This window comes from Trichosurus vulpecula, chromosome 4, assembly GCF_011100635.1.
Source record: "Trichosurus vulpecula isolate mTriVul1 chromosome 4, mTriVul1.pri, whole genome shotgun sequence".
Lineage (NCBI taxonomy): Eukaryota > Metazoa > Chordata > Mammalia > Diprotodontia > Phalangeridae > Trichosurus > Trichosurus vulpecula.
The window spans coordinates 90946955-90966152 of NC_050576.1; the positions used below are offsets into that span (position 1 = coordinate 90946955).

Here is a 19198-nt window from a genome sequence, read left to right on the forward strand (position 1 = left end):
AAACAAATCATGTTTTAGAAGAATAATATATCCCCTAAGCTTCACCTCTTACAACATAAAAATTAAGACTATAAAGGAATGAAGTCTTGTATAATGCAAAAAAAAAAAAACCCAAAACAAACAAACAAACAAACAAAGCAACCAGTGGCCCAGGAGACAGGAAACTGGTATAATAATCTCAAATAGTGAGGTGACCTTAAGCAAATCAAATAAGCTCCCTGTTACCTCAATAAATAACCTGGAAGAGACTTCTGGGGTTTCAACTCTAAAATTCTGATAAAATGAATTTAAAAGATTTCATAACTATAAGATATCGATGCTATAGTACTCTCACCCCCAACACAACGCACACATGCACACATAAACTCTCTTTCTCTCTCTCTCTCTTCATGTGGGAGTCAAACAAAGCAGCAGAGAGAAATGTCAGCCTTGCTTGAGGTTCATGTAGACCAGGGGTTCTTAACCTTTTTAGTTTCATGGACCCTTTGGTAGTTTAGGGAAGCCTATGGAACTTTCTCAGAATTTTTTTTTAATTCATTAAATTTTTGTTAGAGGTTAGTGAAAATAAAAATAGAATGTTTTTTCCCATCCACATTCACAGACCCTGCCACCCTGAAATCTATGAAGAAATCTGTGGACCCCAGGTTAAGAAGACTCTTATTAATCCACAAGGGAGAGTTGAGATGAAATGCAAAGTTCAGCAATAAATGTTTCCAAAGCCAACTATTCTTATAAAACAGGCTAAGCCAGGTAGGGAGCACTGAGACTCACTATAGGCCCACTGGATACAGGTAGATTATATGAAAATAACACCCAAATTAACAGCTGCTCTTGTTCCTGCTCTAAGAGTTCAAATGTTAGAGATTTTCTTCAAATTGCATGAATATTGTAAAATATAAAACTAGGTTAGCTTTTTAAAGAAATTTAGGGTTTTCAGAATAAAGATGTGGAGTGTTACTGCTTCTAAACCAATGGCACAGAACAAAATCCCTCAACCATATTTAGTAATAACAAAAGCTGTGGTGTTTAAAAGCTTTTCCTAGAATATCTAGAGTTCTTAAGATCTTGATCTTTAGTAGTTAAGTGCTTTATCATCTCCTTCGAATCATGCATTATTTCCCTAGTAAACTGTAAGGTCCTTGAAAACAGGGCCTGTTTCATTTTTGGTTTTGCACCCCCAATATCTAGCATACCATGTTCCACATTAATAGGTCTTAATAAATGCTTGTTGGACTGGACTACAGAGGTCAAGAGTCTCAGTGTTTCTGTGTAACGCATATAAATGTGAAGGGGAATGAAAAACTTGCTAGGAAAATCTTAATTACTCTGACCAGCCACTTTTTAAGTGGAGTATTAATCAGAGATAAATTAGTTACATTCTTCTATCACGGAAGCTTGTATCTTTTTTCGGTGAAGGTGTTTTCTCCCTCTGGATTCTCAACCATCCTGACATAAACATGTACAGCCAACTCTTCTCTAGACTTCACATAACCTAAAACAGTATCCTACCCTGCACAAAGCAGACACTGAGTAAACTGGTACTAATGATATAAGGGACTGAAGATAAAATCTGATAAAATAGCAAGTGATTAAGACACACTTTTCCTTATTTATGTTGTAAGCTGATTTCTTCTTAAATTTCAAATTTGGGTTAAGGGGGTGGTTTAAGCTGAAATATTAGCTCTGTGTTACTTGTTTGAGTTTGGAATATATGCCATTTTTAGGCATACACTGTTAAAATTTTTAATTGAAATTTCCATCCAATGCAAGAATCTTCTTTACAACATGCTAGACAGACTGTAAAGCAACCTCTGCCTAAAGATTTTTTACAATGGAAAATATACTACCTCCTCACAAAATAGCCCATTCTATTTTGGATCAGTTGTAATCATTACAAAGTTCTTAACCATTTAACACATGAAAAGCAATGTCCCTATAATATCTACCAGTTAGTTTAATACTGCAATCTGAAGTAATAGTCAATAAAGTCAATAAAGAAGGATTAATTTATTTTCTTTAAGACTGACTGATTCCCATTCTATTTTCCTAACATTACACAAAGGGCTGGATAGTAGATGACTGACATCCCTTGATTGGGAAATATTAGCAGAAAGTAGGGTATCAAATCCACAGCCTGCAAATCCCTAATCTTAACCCTTAACTTTTAATTTTCACGTAATAGTTCTAACAATATCTTAATATTTTCTAAGAAAAGTTGTATTCTATTACTGTGTGATTTGACTGCTTAACTACAAAATTAAGAATACAAAGTACCAGTCTCCATGTTGCCAAAAAAAGTTAGCATAGCCTTAAAGTGCCATAGGAATAAGAATATTTAGACGGTTTCCACAGGTCTTTATTGTTCATCATTTCATAGGCCATTCTTTGACAAAAGATTTCACAATTTCAAAGAATTTTTAAACTGTTTTATAAGCAAAATGACTAAAATGCTGACATTTGCCAGCACAGCCAAGGCAGTCTAAGTTACTGTCTGAAATTCTTTGCTCCAAACTTTTTTAAATAACACTGATGAACTAATGGAAGCAGCTTTCCTTCTTTGTGAAGTCTATGAGTATCAGTTGCTCCTCCAATAAAAGTCCCATTGACAAAAATTCTTGGAACCTGTTTATGTATACAGAAAATAGGTTAGTTATTATTTTATCTTTTTGCATTAATGTATACATAATACTGCCTAATATACTAAAAATATCACATTTAACCATAATGTTTGTAAATATAGTTCTCACATATTATAAAAAGCTTCCCATATGCACACAAATGCAAATAAATACAAACATATCTCTATACATAGGATCATAAACTTAAAACTGGAAAGGCCCTTAGAAATCATCTAGTCTTTTTTAAAAAATATTTTATTTTTCCAATTACATGTAAAAATAATTTTTAATATTCTTTTTTTAAAATTTGATTTCTAAATTCCCTCTCCTCCCCCCTCATTGAGAAAGCAAGCAATTTGATATAGTTATACATGTGAAGTCTTGCAAAACAAAAGAAATCATGTGGTCTTACAATATTATTTTATAGATAAGGAAAATGAGACTCAGAGAGGTAAACTGAATTCTCCCAGCTCATGTAGCTAATAAGAGATAGAACTGAGTTTAAACCTAGGACAGACATCAAGATCTTTGCCAACTTAAATGCCATCCCCTTTCATGATACTTTCTCTCATCCCTTATTTTGCCCCCTCTAATGCAGCTAGGTGGCATAATAGAGAGTGGTGGGCTTGGTGTCGGGAAGACTTAAATTCAAATCCTTCCTCAGACAATAGCTGAGTGACCCTGGGCAAGTCTTTGTCTGCCTCCATTTCCTTTTCTGTAAAAATGGAGATGATAGTACCAATCTGTTATTGAAGATCAAATGAGATAACAAAAGTGCTTTGGAAACTTAAAAGTGCCACATGAATTCTAATTATTATTTAGCATGTAATCCTGTGCTCTACAGTTTGAAAAGAATGTGTACATAAATATACATTATGTTTTACATACACACATGCAGAGCCTCCACAATCTGATTCAACCTACCTTTCTGGGTTTCTCTCAAAACTTTGCTCATACATATTATACTACAAGCAAATTGAATGTTATTTTCCTGATAATTCCCTACACTTGGCTACTTCTGTGCCTGCTCTCTCCTCTTTCTGGAATGCCCCAACTCCCAACTCAACAACACCCCGCAAATTTCCACAGCTTGGCTGATCTCTCTTCTCACAGCACCATGTACCTTTATACGGCACTGAAACCTAAATGACATTTTGTGTACACTTCTCCCTTTCCTAACATACTAAAAGCTCACTGAGGACAGGAGTAGTAGTATCTTATTCATCTCTGTATCCCTTATAGCACCTAGCATAATTCCTCACACAAACCAAATCTTCAAAAAGCATTTGACTGAACTGACACCTATTTCATGGTTAAATATTCTGAGAAATCTCTTAAAGTTTCTGAGGCTGAAACACTTGCATGACTAGTTAAGCCCTCCATTACTGTATATTATATAAATTTAACTGCATTAGTTGAATGGAAAAAAAAAACCTAAACAAGATAGAAAAATGCAATTAGAAGGGAAGCATCAAGCTTTCAGTAATATGCTCAGTGGCGAACAAAACTGTCCAAAAAAAACAAAACAAAACAAGAAAATAAATTATAATGAGGTTAGTGTCCATGTGAACATTGATTGAAGAAAAAGTCTTGTGAGATTTTAAAAGGTCACACAAAGCTCTGCTTGCTAAGAAAAAAAAAAATTCTGATGCTTACTCCTCACCCTTTCACCAAAGAAAGAGGGACAGGAGAAAAATCTATACATTAAATTACTTGTGCTGCTTCTCAGTCTTGCCTTCTAGTTTTAGTACCCACAGGATTGGCTCAGGAAAGTACCACTTAACTCGACTTGAGGACCTAGGCCTCCTCCAATTCTGTGTAACAACAGACTCAACTCAAATGTTTGCTGGAGACTTGCCATAGGTCAGGTACTGTGTTAGGTGCTGAAGGAGACACAAAGATAACTTTGGCATAGTCTTTACTTTCCCGGTGGATCATAATGAAGTTAAGCAAGATGAGCTATGTGCATAAACTATGATACAAAGTAGAATATCCTAAGAGAAGCACAAATTAAATACTAAAAAAAAAGTTCATACTTTTAAACTAGGGAATCTAAAGAATTTACTTACAGTTCTTGCACCAGTCATTTTGTGAAGAGCATCCTGAAACTGGCTTCCATATTTATGCATGTCCAATTCCACTGCAGTATATTGTATATCCATGTCATTGAAAAGCTTTTTTGCCATTGCGCAATAAGAACAGGATGTTTTTGAGAAGATCACTACACAATTATGTGAAATTGTTTCCTATAAAGAAATGCACAATTTTATTCTAGTTAGACTTTTTGCAGTGAAAGTGACTTTTAAGAGGAGGTGTAGGCATTTTAATGGCACTAATAATCAAAGAGGTGCAAATTAAAATTAAAACAATAATAAGGTCCCATCTTATACCCATCAAATTGGCAAAAAAAACCTTAAAATAACAAAAGGTACTTTAAGGGGTGAGAGGCAGATTTTTGTCTATTACTGAAGGAGCAGTAAATTTGCTTTTTCTAAGAGAGAAATTAGTTAATTCACAATAAAAGTTACAAAAATAAATCATACCCTTACATACAAATAAATCATACCATACAATTCCAATGTCAGGAATCTACTCTAAAAATGTTATGAAAACAAACGAACATAAAAACTACCTGTTCAAAAATTTACTAAGCACCTACTATATATGCCAGTTCCTTTACTACCTGCTGGGGATACAAATGGAGGCAAAAATAATCACTGATCTCAAGGAGCTCATAATCGATTAGAAGAAACAACATACAAATAACTGCACAAAAAGATACAGAATAAATTAGAGATAATCTCCAAAGGAAGATAACTAAAATTAAATAAACTCATGGAAGGGTTCTTGAAGGAAATGGATAGCTGAGATATGAAGTCAGGAGGTAGAAGTGAGGAGGGTGGTAAAAATTCCTGAGATGAGGGGCAGACAGGAGAAATGCACAGAGTCAAGAGCCATAGTGTCTTGCAGAAAGAACAAGGAGGCCAGAGTTACTGGATCATAGAGTATGTAGAATAGAATAAAGTTCAAGACTGGAAAAGTAGGGAGGGATCAGGTTATGAAGAGCTTTAAAAGATAAACTAGGTATTAGGGAGCCACTGGAGTTTAATGAAAAGGGGAGTGACATAAGCAGACCTGTATTTTAGGAAGATCAGTCTGACAACTGAATAGCAATTATAACGGTAAAAACTAACCTAATTGTCCATTTCCAGAAGCAACCTAAATGTTCAATAATAGGGAATAGTTAAATAAATTAGAGAACATTAAAATAATGAAATAGCAAAATCAATCAGTAAGCATTAGTTATATGGCTACTATGTGCTAGACACTGGGACTATAAATTCAGAGCTAAAACAGTCCTTGCCTTTAAGAAGCTTACATTCTACCACAGACAAATATCTTCATATATGCATACTAAAATTAACTGAGGGTAAATTCTTAGAGAACTTACAAGCAGCTAAGGAGAAATCAGAAAGGCCTTATGCAGGGAGGTGGTGAGTTGTGATGAAAACTAGAGATTCCAAGACAAGTGAAGAGACTGAATTCCAGACTGGAGGGACAAGCTGTGCAAAGGTGTGGAGAGAGAAAATGGAGTATCATGTGAAGCACAGAAGGCCAGTTTAGCCAAACCAAAGAGTAAATGAAGGAGAATAATCTATACCGAAGACAGCAAGATTTAAAGCAAGTAGACACGAATGAGGCTAGGCAAGAGGTGATGAGGGCTCCAGCTACGGTGGTGACTGTACGTAGTATAGCAGAAACGTACTAGATTTGGAGTCAGAGAACCTGGGTTCAAATCCTGGCCCTTCCACTAGCTGTGATCCTGGGCAAGTCACTTAACTTCTCTGTACCTCAGTTTCCTCATCTGCAAAATCAGAGATGGACTAGATGACCTGTTAGCTCCATTTTGGGGGGGAAGGCAGGGCAATTGGGGTTAAGTGACTTGCCCAAGGTCACACAGCTAGTAAGTGTGTCAAATGTCTGAGGCTGGATTTGAATTCAGGTCTTCCTGACTCCATTGCCGCCACCTAGCTGCCTGTTGGGCACTTTTAACTTTAAATCTGCTTACAAAAATTGTCCCCTTTGGCACCCCCACTCTATCACGTATTTTCAATCTCTCCCTTGTCTACTGCCTATAAACTACGTCATCCTGAAAAAACCTTCACTTGATCCTGTCATCCCCAATAATGATCTCCTCTGCCATTTGTGTTTAAACTGGTTAAAAAGTCATCTCTAATAGGCACCTCCACTTTTTCTCCTCTCGATCTCCTTTCAACCCCTTACAATCCGGATTTCAACCTTATCATTCTACTGAACCTGCTCTCGCCAAACAAAGTTACTAACGATCTCTTAGTTGCCAAATCCAATGGCCTTTTCTCAATCCTCATTCTCCTTGGTCTCTCTTCAGCCTCTGACAACTTTGTTTACTCTATCCTCCTTGACACTTTCTTCTCTGTAGGTTTTCAGGATACCAGTTTCTCCTGGTGCTCCTCCTATATATCTGACCACTCCTTCTCAGTCTCCTTTGCTGAACAACATCTAGATCATGCCTCCTAACCATAGGTATCCCCTCAGCGTTCTGTCCTGGGCCCACTTCTCTTCTCCCACCCAATTTAATTATGATCTCCATGATGATGATTCTCAAATCTACATTACCCTAGTGTCTCTGGTGAATTCTAATTGCAAGTCTCCAACTGCCTTTCAGATATCAAACTGGATGTCCAGTAGATCAGGGCTTAAACTTTCTCCACTCTGGACCCCTTAAAGCATTTCAGAAGCCTTCTTAGCATTGCTTGGCCTGAGGGCATGAATGGTGCAAAGTGTATTAGTTTTGTTCAGAACCAAGGGTGCATTGGAGTTTAATGGGCAAGTGCTTCCAGAAACACTTCGGATTCATTATCCATTTGATTTTTAATTAATTTTTTCATCATTGCGCGTTAAGAATCCTTTTACTGTTGCCTAATTTTTAGAGATCCCATACGGGGTTCCAACCCATTTAAGAAGTGCTGCAGTAGACATCTTAACCTACACCTTCCTCCACCACCTTCACTTTTACTGCAGAAGGCAACACCATCCTCCCAGATCTTCAGGTTTGAAACTTATGAGTCATTCTGGATTCTTCACTGTCTCTTGCCCCACTCCTCCCTGCCCACATCTAATGTGTTACAAAGGTCTGTCAATTCCACCTTTGCAACATCTTTCCAGTATGCCCTCTTCTCTCTTCTGACACTGCCACCATTCTAGTGCTGGCCTTCATGACCTCATACTACTGCAATAGCCTGCTGGTGAGTTTGCCAGCCTCAAGTCTCTCCCACTTCCAATTCATCCTCCATTTAGTCACTAACGTGATTTTCCTAAAGTCCAAACCTGACTATGTCATTTCCCTACTCAATAAACTTGAGTGGCTATATTGCCTCCACGATCAAATATAAAATGCTCTGTTTGGCATTCAAAGTCCTTCAGTATATTTACACCTTACTCCCTGCCACATACTCTTCAATCAAGTAACACTGTTCTCCTGGACGTTCCACATACAAGACACTCCATCTCTCAGCTCTGGGCATTTTCTGTCCCCCATGCCTGGAATGCTTTCCTTCCTCAACTTCACCAACTGGCTTCCTTTAAATCCCAACTAAAATTTTACCTGCTATAGGAAGCCTTCCCAACCCCTAATTCCAGTGCCTTCCCTCTGTTAATTATTTTCTATTTATCCTGTTTATTGCTTGCTTTGTAAATATTTGTTTGCACGCAGTTTCCCTCATTAGATTGTAAGCTCCTTGAGGGCAGGGACTATCTTTTGCCTCTTTTTGGACCCCCAGGGCACAGTGTCTGGCATATAGTAGGCACTTAATAAATGTTTTAATTGCTAAAACAAGACTTGGAAACTGACTAGCTATGTGGGGAGGGGTGAGGGAGGAATCAAGTATGCCTCAAAGGTTGCAAATATTGGTGACTGGAAGAACAGTGATAGTCTAAACGGAAATGGGGGTGCAATGCAAATAAGACCTAAGAGTATCAGGGATACAAAGAAATCTGAAAAGACTTTTAAAAAATAAAGTAAATCAAAAAAGCAGAACCAGAACTATGTAACACTAACTCTGACAATATAAGAGGAAAAATAAATGATAACAAATGTAAAAAGAATCATAAGAGTCTTAGAGGAGGTAACTAAATTTTACATGTTAAAATAACAAAGTTTAATTAGTATTGCTGATAACAAAGTTTAATTAGTACAAAATTGTTTATAATCTTTTTTTTCTAACCCAGAAGTGGTTTGTAAATTCAGTATGAATTAACAATTTGGTATGGTAGCCAAAAAGCATAATGAGATCTTACATTTCATTAACAGATGTAAAGTTGCTAGAAAAAGCTAGAAAACAGCTCCCATTATAATCTGTTCTATTTAGAGCAAATCTGTTTTACTATATTCAGGTCTTAGTGATACAGTTTGGGAAGGAGATTTAACAAATTGTAAACATATCCAGAGGAGGAGAACCATGATCAGTCAATCAACAAGCATTTATTAAGTACCTACTGAAGATACAAAGACAAAAATTAAACAATCCCTTGCCTTGTGGGCAAGGTAATAATATGTGTGTGCACATGTATCTATGCATGCATGTCAGTAAAAAATACAAAAAAAGTAATTTTGGTAGGAAGGGCACTAGTAAGAAAAAGGATTTATGAAAAAGGTGGCATTTCAGCTTTGAAGGAAACCAGGGATTTTAAGAGGCAGAGTTGAGGAGGAAGTACATCTTATGTATGAGATCTGGGTAACACTAAAGTGTAAAAAAGCATCAATGGGCAAAAAGCCAGTGAGAAAGCAGTGCTAGTCTGGCTGCACCACAAACATACATGAAGGAGAATAATGTTTAATAAGGCTGAAAAGGTAGGACTTGGCAAGATTAGGAAGGTCTTTAAAAGACTGAGGAGTTAATATTCAAAGCCTAAAGGCGGTCAAAAGTCACTGGAGATTCCTGAGTAGGAGAGAGATTTAGTCACTCATAGGCTTTTGGAAAATCCCTCTGGTAGCTGTGACTGGAGAATGGACTGGAGTAGGAGGACACATGAGAAAATCCAAATATGAGGCCGCTGTAATCATCTAAGGAAAGAAATAAAAACAGTCCTGAACTAGGACAGTGCACAAGTAAGGGAAAGGAAGAGGGCAGTGGGAAAGACACTGAGAAGGTAGAAACAGGAAGATTTGACAACTGATTGGATATATGGGACCAGGGAGAAGGAGGAGTAGAAGATAATGCTGAGGTTGTAAAACTGCATGTAAAACTAGTTATACAGTGGTTCCCTCAACACAAATAGGGAACTTTGGGAGAGTGGTGGGTTGGAGAAAGGGAGCAGGGGCAGGGGAGGAGGTAATGGTGATGAAGAGAGAAGAAAAGTTCTATTATATACACATTGCATTTGAGATGCTTCTAGAACATCCAGTTTTGTAATGTCCAATAAGCTCTTGGAGATATGTGAGTGGAGCTCAGGAAAGACAACAGGGCTGATCTGAGTCATGTGCAAAGAAATCATAAACCAATGCAAGCTAAGGAGGACACCAGATGTGAGTGTATAGAGAGAAGAGGAGAACTCAAGACAGCCTTAGGTTACACCCATAATTAGGGGGTGTGATATGGGTGAATGGGCAAAGGAGATTGAGAAGTAGCAGTCAAACAGTTGAGAGAATGGAAAAAGAGAAGTTTTATAAAACCCCAAGAAAAGTATCCAGGAGGAAAGAATCAAAAAGAACAGTAACAAATATTGCCAAAAAGTCAAGAAATTTGAAAAAAATGTTATCAGACTTAGCAATTAAAAGATCATTGTTCATGATCACAGAATGGTTACAGTACTAGAGACAATGTCATGAGGTACAATGGAAGGAAATGATTTTTGATTTGAAGAAAATTATACTTGGCAGGGACAGTATATGATGGCTATCTTCGAATATTTGAAGGACTATCATGTGGAAAGGTAATAATAACAATAAATACTTATTATTGTTTTAAAATTTGTAAAGTGCTTTACATATATAACCTCATTTGATCTTCACTACAACCCTAGAAGGGTCGATGCTACGATTACTTTTATTTTACAGATGAGGAAACTGAGGCTGGGAAAGGGTAAGTGACTTGCTCAGGGTCACAGGGCTAGTAAGTGCCTGACGCAAGATTTTAACTCAAGGCTTCCTGACTTCAAGTACAGTTTTTTTTTTTTAATCAACAAACAGGTTCTGCTTGCCTCCACAGTGTAGAATTTCAGGTAATGGGTGGAAATTGCAGAAGGGCAGATTTCAATTTATTATAAGGAAAAATTTCCTAACCAATTAAAGCTTCTCAAGAGATGAATGAGTTATTCTGGGAGGAAATAAATCTATCATCAAAGGTCTTTAAGTGGAACCCTAGTAAAAATTTCATCTCAGGTAGAGGGTAAACTATTTAATTTCTGATGTGCTTTTTAAGTTTCATCTTCCAGGATTCAAATTTTTTTAACGTTAAATTTAAATTCCTTGTACAAGCATTAACATCAGCACATCTTTTAAGATGATTATAATTCATAGTAAGTCACTTTTAGTACATTAATGGAATGAAGGAAGAGAAAAATCGAAGGCAGATTTTACTGAGCTAACTGGGTAATAACAAGCTGAAAAATATAAGGGAAAAAAGGAAGGAGGGTAAAAAGGTCATGTGTGAGAGAAAAGAGTGAAGAAGAGAGGACAGGAGAGGAAAGAGGCAAAAATGGTATTGTATAATCTAAAACAGAAGAAAGGAGACTGTAGTGAAGAGGTACCAGGTTAATTAAGCTCCCTACATCAACACCTAGATAGAGCCAATGGCACAACTCAAGATGGGTCACTGGGGAGAGGCAACATTTACCTTGCCACCCAAATGTATGTAAACTAGATTTTTACTTAGTTGAGGCCCAGAACTCAGTCCCAAGGATTATATATTCTTCAGAGATTTTTTAAAATAACAGATTTTAAAATATTACTGAATTAGCAAATACTCTGATGAACTACCAATGACATAAAGTAAAATGCTGAGTAAATCTATTAAATCAATTGAAATTACAGAATTCCCTTCTCATAATCAAAAAAACTGATGTTGAGCTGCACTCACCTGGATCTGATTTATAGGAGCAATTTCTGATTTATCCATGGAAGAGGATGTGCTGTTCCCCATCCTAAAGGGGGGAAAATGAAAATTATACAACTATGTGGTTTATACATTTTATACATTTTAAGGATAACAAATGATATTTCTCTGTATCATTTTAAAAGAGAAAATGTAAAAATATAAGTTATAAAACAGATAAATTAGGTGAAGGCCATTCACACCAGAAAAAAAGATCATTTACTTAAAGTATTTATTGAAGAATTCCTTTCAATAGTACATTTCCCACCTCTAACTCCTCAAGTACATTTAATGATCAATTTTATACTCAACTTCAGGAATTTAATGTGCAAAGTATGACATACCTAGATTCTAGTAAACCACAACTCCATAGAGATTAATCAAGAAAATACATGTCCATATCAATTTAAGTTCAGTTATACTTGCTCCTATCCTAAAATTTACTTTTCCTATATAACCAGAAGTTTAGCAGTTTAATATTGAATTTTCAAAGGAAGGTTTTTACAAACATTCCTCCCCCCCCCCCTTTTTTTCCCTTTTGCAGAAGAGGCTTTAAAACATGGTGGGAAAAGAACTACTGCCTTGAGCCTGCATAAAAAGAATTTGAATGAAAGAGGAGGGTGTGCTCATATTCCCAACTCAATGCTTCTACTGCTACACTACATGGAATACCCTCTATCTGCAGCAATCATTTCAACAAAGAAATTTTAAAAACAATCTTAATTCTGATAGATTCCCTCAGGAGCCCCACATTGAAGCATCAAGCTTTTTAAACTTGACAGTAAGAATCTAAGAACTGGGATCCTTCTCCCCTGACAGTCACCCAGTCACTGCTTTCAAATCTCTAATGAAAGTGAGTTTACTTTACCAGGAACCAGTGATCATTTACTCCATTGCTGGACAGTTCCAGTTGTTGCAAAAGGTCATTATAAGGTTGAACTGACATCTTCCTATTTTCAGTTTCCATAAATATTGGCTTAGTGCTGACCTTTGGAACAATATACAATAGATCTATTTCTTCCTCTAAGAGAGTTCTTTAAACATTTAAAATTGGGTAAAATGTCTCTCCTTTCCAAACTATACAGACATCCTGGATTCTTTTAACTACTCTTTATTGTCACTTTGCAAGCCTCACATCACCACCCTGTTTACTACTCTAGAAAACACTCTTGGGGGCAGCTAGGTGGTGCAGTGAGTAGAGTTCAAATATAGCCTCAGGCACTTGACACATTTACTAGCTGTGTGACTCAGGAAAGTCACTTAACCCCAATTGCCCTGCCTTCCTCCTCCAAAAAAACCCCACTCTTATTTGTAAAAAAATAAAATAAAATAAAAAATTTTTAAATGGCACCCACATTGTAGCAATATTACAGATGCAGTCTGACCAGCTCTAAATAGTTAGATTATGACTTTCCCATAATTTAAACAATATATTTCTCTTAACACCCTTTTCTTTCTTTCTTTTAGTAGCTACATTGCACTCCTAAAGCATATCAAGCATTAGGTCAACTAAAACATCAGATCCTTTTTAAATAAATTAATGTTATCTTTAAATAAATTTATTTTTATTTATTTAAATAAATTAATTTAAATAAATTAAAGTGTCTTTCCTTTCTGTACTTGTACAACTGATTTTTAAACATAAACTAGTACTTTACATTTACATCTGTTAAATTTTATGTGCACAAAAGTTCTTGTGGTGTGAACATAAATGTGAATTTTTGAAGACTATATCTTAAAAGAGATCAATGGGAAAAGACCATGATCCAGAGGCTTATTACAAAGAGGTTGGCTATCAGGTGATAATTTCTTTTTTGCCTAAAAGAACCCATGAAACCCATTTCATCTTGTTAAGATAATAATTAAAATGATCTGTTATCTGTTATATTAGGGGTCTCTCTTTCCAGCTTTGTGACAATTGAAAAATTGATGATCATACCTATGCATTACTGATGATAGTGTTGAATGGATAACAGGTATATCTCCACGGCACTCTAATAAACATATACCTTTAGTCTGACTTCAGTATTTCAAAGATCAGTGGTTTCATCCATGCAGATACTCTTTAGTTATTACAATTCTGCCATCCCTCAGTAAGTTTAATGAATTGTCTCAGCTCCCAAAATAAACAGATAATAAAATCATCACATCAGTTCTCTAGCGGTGACAAGATTTCTCAGACAGGGTTAAACTGATCCTCAGATGACAGCCTGTCATCAAACCCATCCTAAAGGCTTTTCTAATATAGCAAGACTTGCCAAGTCTTTACCCTCACCAGAAAAAGGAAATAAGATTTACTCTAAGTGAATTTCATCAACTCCTAACGATCGTTAATTTTTCCTGCAGTATTCAGTTTTAATAAATGATCAGGATAACTAGGATCTCAGAGATCATAGGATCACATACATTTATAGCTGGAAGGCCATTAAGTCCAACCCCATCTTTTCACAGATGAGAAAACTCAGGCACAAAGAAGTTCAATGACTTGTCCAAAGTCACAAAAGTAGTAGCTATGGCAGAATCAGAAACTGTCTTCCTGATTCCTAGTCAAGGCCTTAACCACCATACCATGCTATGTCATATAGTACAACTTAAAATTACATACAAGGAAAAAGACCCAGAGTGATGAAGTCACTTAACCAAGGAACAAACCCAGTCTCCTTACTCCCCCCTTCCAGTGTTCTTCTCACAATAAAACATTAAGAAGCCAGTACTAAAAGCTCTGGATGAACACACACTGCTGGTGTCACTTTTTGTCGATTCCTCAGCTCAACAAGCTCAGGAGAGCTATAACTGCCTGCCCAGAAGTGGTTCTAGGGACATGATCCCTACTACTACATAAACTAACTTATTTTACAGTGGGAGATATGCTGAGAAAGAAAATTGGTGTTAAGTCATTTTTTTTACAAGCTGTAAAGAAAGACTATACTTGGCAGTTAAGTAGGGACATTAGAGGCCATCTAGTCCAACCAATTTATTCTTGAAAAAGAATGCTGTAGCATTCCCAACAAGTGGTCATTCAGCATAAAGATTTCCAAGAAGCAAATACTACCTCACCCCAATCTACTTTGGGACTGCTCAAATAGTTAGGAACTTTTTCTTTACAGTGAGCCTAAATGTGTTTCTTTGACACTTCCCTTATACCCACTACTTTACTTCTGGTTCTGTCCTCTGGAACCAAGAAAAACCGGATTAACTCTTCTTTCAGAGCATAGTCCTTCAAATACTAGAAAACTGCTATCATGTTCCATTGTCTTCCTCTTCTCCAGGATCTGGGAATATATAGTTCCTTGAATTGATCTTATATGGCATATTCTTCATTCCTTTCACCATTCTGGAGACTGTCTTCTGCACACATCCAGCTTTATGTCATGTCGTAAGATGTGGCAATCAGAACTAAAAACACTACTCCAGGACAGACTATATCAAAATTATAACCCTGTTGTTGCAGACACGAAGCTTCTTTCAAAAGTGGAAAATGATCATTATAAGACAGTATGGCTTCATTAAGAACAGAGTTTGGCAGGGTCTTTTATTTTTTTAAAGTAGATAACTAGACTTGGAAATGTTGTCTAATTACTTTACTTAGATTTTAGCACAAAACTATTTCAGTGTTTTTAAATTATGCAAAGAATATGAATGAGGCTTACTTGTCTATAGTTTGCAGGATTCACCTTCTCTTTTTGAAAATTGGAACATTTTCTTCTTCTCTAGTCCTCTATCACACCACCCATTTTCTAAGATCACTGAAAAAATGCTTGCTATCAGGAAGTTCTTCCTAAGGTCTAGGATATCAAGGCATGGGGAATTAATTTCATTGAGGGAAGATAAGATTGTTGTCTGACCATCTGCCAGGGGTGCGGAACCTGTAGCCTCTAGACCACATGTGGTCCTCAAGGTCCTTGGGTGAAGCCTTTTGACTGACTCAAAGTTTTACAGAACAAATCCTTTTATTAAGGGGATAAGGCTAAAGGTTCTCCAGCCCTGAATCTCTTAGCTTAGGCTTTAAGTCCTTACTAACATTTCTGTTCTATTCTTCCACTTCTAAAAGTCATACTTACCTTGAGAGAGAAAACAGACTAAAGGTAAGGGCTAAATAGTATGACTCCTTACAATTACCCCAAATTACCAGCCTATACTCCCCCCACAAATTATCCTTTACTTATTATCCCATTATCATCAGACTACCTTCCCCAACCCCCCATACAATAATCTCTACATTAATCTTTCATGGCTTAAAAAAAAAGTTGCTAGTCCTATATAAACTTAAAAGAAGTTGGATGATCTTAAAGGCTCCTGTTTTTCCACAGCTAAATCATGTAGTGAATAGAATGCTGAACTCTGGAGTCAGGAAGATGAAGTTTAAACTCTGGCTCAGACACTTACTAGCTGTGTGACTTTGGACAAGTCAATTTCTTCATCTGTAAAATGGGGATAGTAATAGCACCTACTTCATAGAGTTGCTGTGAGGCTCATATAACAGATATAAAGTATTTTGGACATCTTTTCTAAATGTTAGCTATTATTAAAATGAAATATTAAAGTTCCCTATAAATTCTAGTTAATTTTTCTGTCTATATCCACTCTAGGAATTTTTATCTTAAAGAACTGGCATCAATACTTCACCATGAGCAGTGCAGGGTAAACACTAAAACACCTTTGTTATTTGGCTCTTTTTCTAGGCTCCACAGAGATCAATAAATCAATAAACATTTTTAAAGCACCTTCTATGTGCCACAATCATACTAAGCATCAGGGACACAAAAGTAGGCAAAAGACAGTCCCAGCTATCAAGAAGCTTACAAACTAACCTTAAGATTACTACCTGGCAGACTAAGTATTCCCCATAAGTAACAATGCAATTGAGTAGATAACTTATTTTCTACAGATCAGACTTCCTACATGCCATCTCTTTCGGTTAAATTACTTCTACAATCAGTTAATCTCATCCATTTTATCTTGTTTCTTATTAGCTCCAATTTTAGATGACAATGTTAGCTCCTTAACGTCTGGGGTAAAAATATCTTCCTACCTCCTTGGACTATCAACACTCACAAACCATCTGTTTAATAATCTGGCCTGGAATTATCTCAGGGATTGATATTAAATTTACTGATGTGTAGTTTCTATAATCTATTCTTTGCCTTTAAGAAAAGTCAAACACTTGCTCTCCTCCAATCTCCTGGGCACATCTATTTTTCATCATTATTAAAAATGGGGCTCCCAGTATCTCATCTTCAAAATCCTCCAGGAGCAGTGGTTATTAATTATAAGTCATCTGAACCTGGACAGCTCACTTAAAAGGTGCACTTTTATTATCTTCTCATGTATCTTCCGTTGGAATTTCCTCTTTACCTTGTTCTAACACGCCCAGTTTAAATGCCAGTATCTTTGCCCAATGGAAACATAGTAGGAACAAAGTGGTTCTGTCTTATGTTAGCAAGTTAACATCACACTCCTGCAAGCCGCAGGCCGTCCCTTTCTTGTTCTCCCCAAATAAAACTACAAAACAAATACTATATGATCCTTAGCAGGTTTTTTCCCAAGACCTATGTGCAGGGCTCATTTTGGACCCTTATCCTTAACGAGGCCCTTAGCTCTTTATATAAATCCTTGATGGAGGAAACTCTCTTAAATTTCCTGAATGTCCTTTTTCCACTGTCCAAGAATTCTGGGCTCCACTTCTTAAACAAAAAAACACCCCAAATTCCAAATTCCCCTTGTTTACCGTTTATGAAAGCGATCTCTAAATGACCCATCTCTAGGGAGCCCCGTGACCTGCTCGAGTTGCTCAAAGCACTATCGGCCACGACCAAAGAACAATCTCAGTTCCTATTTCGCCTTCCCCCACACATCAATTAAGAGAACAGGTAAATCGTTTTAGTAACAACTGGCACTTCAGTGTCACAAATCGCTTGGCAAAAATTATCTGTTTATCCGCAAAACAAGCCCGAAAAGGTAAAGGCTATTATAATTCTCATTTCACAGAGGACAGGGAGGGGGAGGTTAAGTGACTTGCCGGGGTCACACAGTCGGCGCCTGGCCAAATCTGAACTCAAGCCTTCCTGACTCCACAAGGATTTTACAAACTCTAAAGTGATGTATAAATGCTAGCTATCGTTGTGCTAGCTAGCTTTTGTTTTTAGAGGGTGATGGTGGTGGGGGGTAACTAAACTCATCTCTTCCTTCCCCCTCTCATAGTTTACGGGTAAAAAAAAATGAAGGGTGGGCAGACGCTGGGAACTCTTCTTTCCCTACTTTATAGGGGATTTCTTAGTCGAAGCCGAGGGAACCGATCTGGAGGTTGGTGGCGCCCAGAACCCCACTCCCGCCGTCCTTGGGGTCCCGCGGAAGGTGGGAAGGGAGGAAGACCTCCACCTAGAGGAGAAAGAGCACCCCACCCCCGGTCTACCTAAGAACGTGAACAAACCCACCATGGTGCAGCTACCTGTCCCCGCCCCAGCCAACGCCGGTGCTGTCTTCCCCTAGACCAGGCGCTGGGGTACCCCTCCCCCAGGCGCTGGTACCCCACCGAACGCCGAGGCGGCAGGGACTGTCCCCTCAGGCCCCTGGGCTGCGCGCCCTTTCCCCCCACCCAAGGTAGGGGCCGCCCACACTCCGGCGCGGCCCGCCTTCTCCCCGCCCTCCCCCGGCACCATACCCAGCGGCGACCCAGGCGTTCGAGCCCAAGCGACTCCGGGCGAGGAGCCGGGCCCCTGCGATCGCCGCCCTGCTGAGCAAGGACATGGCCCAAGAGCGGACAGGGCCCCTCCGCCGGCGGCGAGGCCTCCCCTCCCCTGATCACCCGCGGCCCTGGGAGCCGGTCCACTCAGCGGTCAGAAGAAATTTGCCCCCGCCCCCCTTCCGGGACCGACCGAGCACGTCAGAGGAAGCGGCCCCGCCCCGCCCCCAGCCCCCGCTGTGGCCGGTCTCACCAGCGCCGACGTCCCCTCGGGTGAGCGGCTCAGCGTCGTCACGGCTCCGCCCCGCCCCGTCCACGCTTCTCCCCGCGCCACCGGTACTGCGACCCGTATGCTGCGCCTGCCCTGCATGGTAGGCGCGGGCGCAGTGGCCGCTGCTGCCCCTTCGCCTTCACCGTCTTCTCTTATGTGACTGGCTGGGCGGCGGGCCCGGGAGTGAGCGGCTCTCGGCTGCCGTCTTTCCCCTCACCGGGGCGGCCTTTGTCCAGATCTGAGCCCAACCCTGGGTGGGTTCTCCGGCAGCCAGTGGGGTGGGGGTTGGGGAGACTCTCCCCCGCGGCGAGGACGGCGTCGGGGGCTGGCGATTCCGGTACCCGAGTGTGTAGGCCAGAGCCCGGGTCTGGGGCGGGGGCAGGATTGCGCTTTGAAAAAGCCAATGGTTAAAGATAAATATTACCCTCTTCTGGTTTTGCCAAACATACATTTCCCCCATTTCCCTCTCCTTACCCCTCCCGTATAACAAGTTTTC

The 19198-nt window shown here is 38.7% G+C and overlaps 1 protein-coding gene across 2 annotated transcripts; it reads right to left on the bottom strand.

The window, feature by feature from the left end:
• Positions 1-1988: 1988 nt before the first annotated feature.
• On the bottom strand, positions 1989-18691 carry GLRX2 (glutaredoxin 2). 2 transcript variants are annotated; one of them, XM_036754195.1, is made up of 5 exons: positions 18411-18599; positions 15400-15534; positions 11735-11798; positions 4688-4864; positions 2335-2622 (listed from the first exon to the last, which is right to left on the bottom strand). In XM_036754195.1, the coding sequence occupies exons 3-5, from the start codon at positions 11795-11797 to the stop codon at positions 2485-2487; spliced, it is 378 nt and encodes a 125-aa protein (XP_036610090.1). In that variant the 5' UTR covers position 11798; positions 15400-15534; positions 18411-18599; the 3' UTR covers positions 2335-2484. The 2 variants fall into 2 exon arrangements, with proteins under 2 accessions (XP_036610089.1, XP_036610090.1); XM_036754194.1 differs by lacking the exon at positions 15400-15534 and having other exon boundaries at positions 1989-2622; positions 18411-18691.
• Between the last annotated feature and the right edge of the window lie 507 nt (positions 18692-19198).